This window comes from Notolepis coatsorum (assembly GCF_963971535.1).
Source record: "Notolepis coatsorum genome assembly, chromosome: 19".
NCBI classification, from domain to species: domain Eukaryota; kingdom Metazoa; phylum Chordata; class Actinopteri; order Aulopiformes; family Paralepididae; genus Notolepis; species Notolepis coatsorum.
The window spans coordinates 89,945,968-89,955,575 of record NC_140183.1 but is presented as its reverse complement, the minus strand read 5'-3'; the positions used below and the strand labels follow the sequence as shown (position 1 = coordinate 89,955,575).

General features: G+C 42.9%; 1 protein-coding gene across 3 annotated transcripts in view; it reads left to right on the top strand.

Annotated features, from left to right (window-relative positions):
• cicb (capicua transcriptional repressor b) overlaps positions 1–9,608 on the top strand; it is a 54,984-nt gene that overhangs the window by 36,687 nt on the left and 8,689 nt on the right. For all 3 annotated transcript variants that reach the window (XM_084336848.1, XM_084336849.1, XM_084336847.1), the window contains exons 13-15: positions 128–318; positions 543–968; positions 7,301–7,620. In XM_084336848.1, the coding sequence (XP_084192974.1) occupies positions 128–318; positions 543–968; positions 7,301–7,620 (937 nt within the window). The remainder of the gene's footprint in view (positions 1–127; positions 319–542; positions 969–7,300; positions 7,621–9,608) is intronic.

The following is a 9,608-nucleotide window of genomic DNA, read 5'->3' as shown; positions in this document are numbered from 1 at the left end:
CTCTCTCTCTCTCTCTCTCTCTCTCTCCCTCCCTCTCTCTCTCTCTCTCTCTCTCTCTCTCTCTCTCTCTCTCTCTCTCTCTCTCTCTCTCTCTCTCTCTCTCTCTCTCTTCCCCCCCCCCCCCCAGGATCACCTATGTCCAGTCCACTCCAGGGGTCCCATCCACTCTGCCTCTGGTCTCCACGACGACAGGCTCCTCCCCCACCCAGCAAGGTCTGCCCGTGCCAGGATCTGCATATGTCCCATCACCCCTGGCAACGCTGGGCTTCACTGCCATCGGCCCCTCTGGTCAAACCCTAGTGCAGCCACTCATGGCAGGTCAGTGGGATGGACAACCACGGAATAGAGTTCGTAGAATGATTTTTTTTTTTTTTTTTCCTACACTCTATTCTGTTTTTGTCAGGTGCTGTGTCACTTAGTTGTTTGATTGAATAAATAAGCTCATGGCACAAGAAACGAAACGTAACGAACGAGAGGTTAAATGGAGAGAAACCAGGTAATGGAGCCGCTGTAGTAACTCAGGTTGGTTGTTTTGTGTGCAGGTCAGCCACCGCTGCTGGCCCCAGCTCACTGCCCACAGCCCCCAGCCCCTGCATCCGGAGCCGTCTACCCCCCCTCACCCAATGTCACCATGGCAACGGGAGTGGTCTCCATGACAACAGTCCCCCCCAGCGTGGTCTACACCGTCTCGAGCCCCTCCGGCGTGTGCCCGCACATTCTGCCCCAACACACGGTGGCCCCCAGCACCACCACCACCATCACACACACCCACCCGCAGCACCACCCGGGGGGGCCCCCGGACAGGCACCTGCCCCCGGACAGACCAGCGGAGCGACAGATGGAGCTCCAGACGCATGCGGAGCGCCAGGTGGAGAGACAGAGCCAGGCCTCCAGTAAGACGGTTCCGCCCGGTGGCTCTGCTGTGTCTGCGAGGCCCTGCAGCCCCCCTCTGCCAAGCCACACTCCTGGTAAGATTGAACCCTTTCAGAGGCTGTAGTGAAGATGGTGATATCATATGAAACTAGAGACCTTGAGGAATCTATGGATACCATATATACCAAACCGTGCTAGCTTACCTGGAAACGTTAAATGAGTTTTTGAGTCGATGAAGTGGCATGGCCAACTTCAAAGGGGTCTCTTGACCTTTCACCTCTACTCATCTGGATGCCAATGGGCTCAGTGGAACCACACAAGTCTCACCTGTACACCCAGAGGCCCAATGTTCACTAGTCCCGTGGAGTTCAGGGTCAGAACCATGCAGTGCCTATCATGCAGCATGAAAATGTTATTTTCCAAAAAGAGGAAGAAAGTGTCTTGGAGCTGCATGAACAGGTACGGCTGTGGAGCTGAGACTCGCAAATGTATTCCTAATAACATCATTTATTGTTAACTTTTGTCAGACACAGCCACAATGTACAAAGGGGTAGCACTAGAACTAGCAAACTCTTCCACACAATTCTCATACAATGCAAGGGGCATTGAGAACATAATAACTAACATTCTCACATAGCAAGTGAGAAAATTAAGAACAACTATTTCAGCAAATGTACTTAATTCAAACACTCTCTCTCTCTCTCTCTCTCTCTCTCTCTCTCTCTCTCTCTCTCTCTCTCTCTCTCTCTCTCTCTCTCTCTCTCTCTCAATTCAATTCAAATGGCTTTATTGGCATGACGTACTTCTACATGTTGCCAAAGCAATATTAAACATGGATTACAAACGGATATAAGTACATACAAAATATCATCGTAAAATAAAACATCAAGTATTACGGCGTAAACATGTCAGGTGACTGTCACTCACTGTCCCTCAGTTTGTGGCAGGCAGCAACTATGCTGCTGCTAGCTCACAGCTTGTTGAGTCCTCCCCTAGTAGGACTGGTAGTTTTTCTGTATCTTGTAGTGCGAGAAAGCCTTTTGTTATTAATTCAATTTTTTTTTAAATGCGTTTCTCTAATATATTTATATTTTTCACATTTGGTGAGGAAGTGCAACTCAGTTTCAGGCTCACTGAGGGTGCAATGACAGCACAGCCTTTGCTCTGCAGGAAGCCAGGTTTTCCTGTGCCTCCCCTTTTCAACAGCGAGGCTGTGCTCACTCAGTCTGTATTTTGTCAAGGTTCTTTTTAGTTGTTGATCAGTCACCATGCTCAAATAATCTGCTATGGTGTACTGTCGATTTAGAGCCAGATAGCACTGCATTTTGCTCTGTGCTTTTGTTTGTGTTTTCCAATAGGTGGTGTAGTTTTGTTTTAGCTGTGTAGTAATTTGATTTATTCTGATTGGTGATGTGTTCTGTTCCTGAGGTGTGTTAAGAGAGCAGGTTTGTGGACTCAGCCTCAGGACCAGCTGGGTAAGGGGGTTCCTGATGCTCCTCAGCTCTTGGCACTGCAGGGCTTGATAATGGTACGAGAGGGGGTCACTTCGTTTTATGTGTGTCCAAAAGTTAATTGCTCTTTTTTGTATTTTTAGTATTAGTGGGTAATGGCCTAATTCTGCCCTGCATGCATTGTTTGTAGTTTTCCTCTGGACATGTAGGAGAATCTTACAGAACTCTGCATGCAGGGTCTCAATGGGGTGTTTGTCCCATTGGGTAAAGTCTTGTTTTGTAAGTGGACCCCACACCTCACTGCCATAGAGTGCAATTGGTTCAATAACACATTAAATTAATTCTAACCAGATTCGAATTGGTATTTCTGTTTGTATATTTCTTTTTATGGCATAGAAAGCCCGGCGTGCTTTCCCTCTCAGCTCATTGACTGCTTCCTTAAAATGTCCAGTTGAACTTAGTTTTAGGCCTAAATAGGTGTAATGTGTGCAGTACTCTACATCAGGGGTTTTCAACCTTTCTGCTGCCAAGGCACCCCTGTGTCCAATAAGATATTCCAGGGCACCCCTACATACGATAAAGACTTTTCCGGTCCTGTCTTTTTTGCTACAATGATGACAAAAGTGCTTGCTTTCAAAATAACGTTTATTTAACCCATTGAAACCGGGAAACACATTTGTGTGTATATGCAGGCTATATAATGCATTATTAGCAGGCGTTTCAGGTCTAAATGTATAAATAAATATAGCAATAGTGTGACCATTTCTCAAACAGAAAATCATGTATTTTTTTTTTAAAAACATGATACCAGTCTGGTTTAGCATGAGAACACAACATTGCAGCTGCACTGTTTGACTGGGGCAATCTCAGCGGTCGAATTGGTACTGAATTGGTATTGGTAACTGTAACCTGTTTCGATGGATGAGTTAAAAACGTGTCCATTTTGTGTGAAAATTCAGCTTCACGTTGGAAATATTATTCTAGTGAGGTGACGATTGATTATGACATCACATCCTTGCAGAGTGCCTTTTACTGTTTATCTGTTAAATACAGTTTTCATTCATTCATTCATTTACATTTTGTCATAACACAGCGGCTGATACACTCACTTGTTCTGCGAGTAGACCATCGCCGTCGGAAGCGTGTAATTAGCACTTTTCAGAAGCTGTGTGGTCCGGTCTTGAACTTTCCATAGGTGTCTCGATAAATCCATTTGATTAGATCCAGCACTGAATGCATTTAGTGATTATTATCACAACGACAATTGCGATAGCCGCTTTGCATTTCCTTGATAACGGACATAGGACTGCTCTGGAAATGCGTTGGAAAATCTGTTGGTAAAAGTAATGACGCCTGCCGCGGACATTAAGTTGGTGAAGTTTCTATAATAACTTTACGAAACGTGTGATCGATTTCTTTTTTAGTTCATGTTATTAGATTAGGCAATTATTGTATACACATGAAGCACTATATAGACTATTTGTTTAGTTAAATAGTTGCATGGCTGTACGTTAACTTTTTTTGCACATAGCACTGGTGCTACAGAGGTTGATAGTTTTGTAGCACAGGCCAAAATCTTGTAGCACAAGTATAAAACGTGTTATTTGTGTTATTTAGTTGCATGTCATTTTCATGCTGACAAGTTGACGTCACACAGCCAGACACGTTACGTGTAAGGAATTACATTACACATTTTTTTTAGCTCTTCCAGACATTTAAATGAAAAACTATTTATTGTTTTTAATACAAATAGACCTCCTGTTCACTATAAAGTGCCACGTTTTGATATATTGAGCTTTAAACTTTAAGTAAATCTTTTGGAACACGCAAGCCCTTCCTCTCCCAAACCGTTCTTGCAATTGTTTTATGTTGCATAATGATCATGCATACATTTATTATGTATTGTATTTTTTATGTTTAAATATCAACATCATCTGTCTGTCCACCCTCAGTACATTTACTATCAATATAATATACTCGTCTGACTTCATCATATCTTTTCAAACGCACACACACACAGGGAGAATGCCCCCCCCCCTTCCCAGTCCCCACTCTGCTGTTCTCTGTCTCTCTGAACAGGGCTTTAGCTTGTTGATAGCTTATGCTAACGGGGCGTTAATTCCGGTCTTAAACACGAAGTGGTCATAAAGGAATGGCAAGGATTGCAAAGCATGTTATATGCATTTGACCCGTTGCGGCATAAAACAGCAGGGATTTGTTTTGGGTCGCAAAAACACTATCCTTGCTCTATTGCAATGTGCGTGTTCACTGTTCCAGACGCTACTGCTGCTCTGAGACGCTACTAGTACTGCTGTGTGGAGATGCATTCTATTGGCTGTGTGCTGGAGCGGATATGAGTCACGACACCACGGATTTTCAAAATAAGAGTATCATAATGACCTGAATGTTGCTAGCTGTCGGAGCCTAGTTATTATAGTTGGAGCTGCGCTTGGGCAGAAATGAGACCCGCTACAGGATTTTCAAAATAAGACTGTTGTCATTCTATATTTTTAAAGAACATTCCCAGGCATCTCGCGGCACCCCTGGCAGCTCTCCGCGGAACCCCTGTTGAGAACCGCTGCCCTACATGTTTTGTACCAATTGAGAACTTTGGTAGGGCGTCCTGAGATCTGGATATTTTTTTTGGAATATCATTATTTTGGTCTTTTTGGGGTTTACTGCCAGGGCCCAGGTCTGACAGTAATGCTCTAGCAGGTCCAGGCTCTGCTGTAGGCCGTCTGCTGTCTCTCTCTCTCACACATACACACTCTCTCACACACACAGTAAGTGATACACACACACACACACACACACACACACACACACACACACACACACACACACACACACGCACACACAGTGAGAACATTAATAACAGAATAATAACCATAATTATCACACAGCAAATGAGAACATTATCAACAAAATAACAACTGTACAGTATTTCATCCAAACACTCTCTCACACACACACACACACACACACACACACACACACACACACACACACACACACACACACACACACACACACACACACACACTCACACTGTCAGGCCACATTGGGGGTCCCCCACCAGGATTTTTTTTCTTACAAAGACTTAATTTCCTGCATTCTGGTGCAGGAATTTGTAGGGAACTAAATTGTCCTCTTAAAAAATGCCATACAAATATTATATGCTGAACATTTTTTCCACTTTTTCTTTCATACATTTTTTATTAAACTTCAGCCCATGATCATAACCACCACATATTCAATACATTTTCGAATTGTAACCCTTTAAATGCCGGTTTGTTTGATGGCATCACAAATTATTGTTAAAAACACAAAGTGAAATATTTTCAATATATCAAATGCAAAGTAGATTACAGGCTAGCATGTGTCAATGATTAGCAATGATTAACACTGATTTTGATAATTTTTTTGTTTTTTGTAATGTCAGATTTAACAACAACTCTTCAGAAAAGTGGGAGTATTTCATTTTTTATCTGACATTACAAACAAAATAAAAATCTAAAAGTAAAAATGGTTATGATCAGGGCTGAAGTTGAATAAAAGATTTATGACTGTTGACTGCATTACTCTCTGTCACAGTGATCTCCTGGTTGTGCCCCACTTAGGTTATCTAACTATTGCGCCGCCGCAACTAGAAACACTGGCCTGGCCGCGTGTATACCAAACCAAGCCGCATTTCTCGGAGACGCTCTCTGATTGGCACTGACTGACGCTCTCTGATTGGCCACTGACGCGTTTGCCCAATCCGTGACGAGCTGTGTCTTTGCCCATTTCCACGTCAAACAGCGTGCAAACTACCTGCCGTTCTATCGCCCTGCTCTAAGACAAACTCTAACCTTAACCAACTTCGAAAGAGTGCCTAAGCTTAACCGTCGAAAGAACTTGCCGTCACGCTCTAAGACAAACTCTAACCTTAACCAACTTCGAAAGAGTGCCTAAGCTTAACCAGTGTAGAAACGGGCATCGGCCAATCAGAGAGCGTCTCCGAGAAATGCGGCTTGGTTTGGTATTCACACGGCCAGGCCTGCTTCTAAGTTCAGTGGCCTGACTGCGGGAAAAAAAGGAATTATGTTTTAAGTACCACCAGCAGGGGGCCAAGTACCACCGGTGGTACGCGTACCACAGGTTGAGAACCACTGCTCTAGGGTAAAACGGTGCACCCATAAACTAGAGACCTGTGCCATTAAGCATGTATGGTCGTTGGATTGTTTAGATGTGTTGTCAGCAGGGCTCAAAACTCCCTTTTTTTTATTTTTCGAATGGTCAAACATTGTTTGGTGATGCACCAAATCTGTGTAACTAACTAATGGTATCAACACCAAACTTGCTGCAGCAGTCTACTACACATAATTAAGCTTGGGAACAGGAACTTAGGAACTTTCAAAAATGTTATCGAAACACAATGTTTATTACATATTTATTACTATAAAGAATTGACACAATACTAGGCTGCACCTCAAACTAATCCCCAGGGACCAGCTTTCATGTGGTATTTAAGACTTCTATGTTACATTTACTGTTGATTTTGTATGTCTCCCTTCTGCAACCCCCAAATATGGGTATATGTAGGTCTTCAAAACTGCTCTCAAAACACACCTCTTCACCAAGGCGTTAACCCCATCAGTTAGTTTAGATTAGATTAGGTTCATTATCCCTTACCTGCCCTCATCCCCCCCCTTTTTTCCCTTTTCCCCCACTGCCCCCTTTCCCCAGCCCTCGTGATTGTAAAGCGACCCTTGGGTTTCCTGAAAGGCGCTATAGAAATTTGATTTATTATTATTATTATTCAAAGGGGTTTAAAGCTTTAACGTTGCTATTACGTAATATGTTGATATTATGTTATAAATGTCTGCCATCATAAAACACACTTGGAACACTATACGTAATTTCATCCAATAATTACATCATTGTTGACGAAAGCAGTTACAATATTTTAAATTTTTTAAATTTTTTTAATACAGGCACCCCCAAGCTCTCCGTGAGGACCCCCCAGAAAGTGAAGGCAACGGTGGCAAACATTCCTGTGGGCAGCTACGATGGAGGAGGACGAGGGAAGGAGAGAGACAGAGAGAAGGAGAGGGAGCGAGAGAGGGAGCGAGAGAGGGAGCGAGAGAGGGAGAGAGAGAGGGAGAGAGAGAGGGAAACTGCGACCAACAGTCGTTTCTCCTTTGAGCCTGAGCCGGCAGGGCAGACTGGCTCTCCCTCCACACATCCGGCTGAGGAGCCCTCCTCCTCCAGGCCTCTGGAGGGCTCTAGCACGGGGGACTCCTCCAACAAAGAGGTGAGAGGAGCATCACTACAAGCATCTTAACAATTTCAAATGTAACTATCTTTTGGTGTTCTAAACCAGGGGTTCTCAACCTTTCTGCTGCCAAGGCACCCCTGTGTCCAATAAAATATTCCAGGGCACCCCTACATACGATAAAGACTTTTCCGGTCCTGTCTTTTTTGCTACAATGATGACAAAAGTGCTTGCTTTCAAAATAACGTTTATTTAACCCATTGAAACCGGGAAACACATTTGTGTGTATATGCAGGCTATATAATGCATTATTAGCAGGCGTTTCAGGTCTAAATGTATAAATAAATATAGCAATAGTGTGACCATTTCTCAAACAGAAAATCATGTATTTTTTTTTAATACAGAAAAGGATCACTAACGTGCTATCTGTTGCAGCTGCACTGTTTTCCAAAACAAAATAACTAGTGTGACGGTGACCATTTCTCAGAAATCAAAGGATCACCAAGTTACCATTTCTCAAAAAATATAAATAAATACAGAAAATAAGCACTTGTGGACATTTCTAGCTCAGTGCGAGGTCTGCTGCTGCTGGCTAATGATACGGTCAATACGTGGGGAGATCGATGACCAGGCAACACGCATGTCATCCTCAAGGCTCAACTTGGCCCTATATTTGGTTTTCAGAGCTGTCATGGATGAAAATCCAGCTTCACACAAATATGAACTTGTCCATTTTGTGTGAAAATTCAGCTTTGCGGTTCACGTTGGAAATATTATTCTAGCGAGGTGATGATTGATTATGACATCACATCCTGTCATTCTTTGTTGATGGTCAGCAATACAATGTTGACGTATAAAACAGGCAACAGCTATATATAAATTAATCTGCAGAGTGCCTTTTACTGTTTATCTGTTAAATACAGTTTTCATTCATTCATTCATTCACATTTTGTATCATAATAATCATAACACAGCGGCTGATACACTCACTTGTTCTGTGAGTAGACCATCGCCGTCGGGAATTAGCACTTTTCAGAAGCTGTGTGGTCCGGTCTTGAACTTTCTATAACGTGTAGGGATGCACCGAAAATTCGGCTACCGAAAATTATCGGCCGAAAATGGTTAAAACGGCTCTTTCGGCTTTCGGCCGAAAGGGTTTTAGCACCGAAAATATATGACCGAAAGTCAAATAACGTGTTGTTGTGATGACGTCATCAAAACGCGACTACTACAGACATACCGGTAGCATGCGCAACATGTAACGTGAGCAGCTTGGCAGCTCTTCCTGCATTCTACAGCCTGTGATAACTAACTCCTCTTGGGAGTAGGGATGCCCCCCGAAACCCGGTTCTAAACTAAATTAGAAAAAAACTGAGTATTGATCAGCTCCGACGTTAACGGTACTGCTATCAGTAGTCTAGGAGCGGATTAGCTACGGAGCTAACAGTGTACCATCCATCTGCGACGCAACGGTGGCAGCAACAGTGGACACTGAGTAATGTTAACGTTATGACGAGTTCATACTACACTACACGTATGAACTCGACATAACGTTAACGTTACTCCGTTTAAATGAAGTGTTTAATTAGCAGCAATCTGTTGTTGAAAATGTATCGTTAAACCGCAAATGGAAATGCGAGGACAGGAAGTCGTCATCAATCGTTGTAGTCTCTCGTAAGCTACGTCATCCCCCGCTAAGAGTCATGGGAGATGTAGTAAATGCAACAGTCCTGTGTGTGTGTCTTTATGCAATCGTTATGCAGTTTTAAAGCACCTTGGCTTTGTTCTGAATGCACTTTGTTGTAATTATCCTACAGAGAAAAGAAAATACACTTGACTTTAATGCACATTTTGTTGTATGCAAAGAGAAAATGTTTAAATTGTACAATCTTTCAGCAGTCAGTCTGGAATTAATGTATGCATTCAAAAGTGCTGAATAAATGTTTTATGGGCCCATAATAGTGATTATTAATATTATTTAAGTTAAGTTTAGCCATAATCATGTCTTTTGCCATAATCAGGTAGCT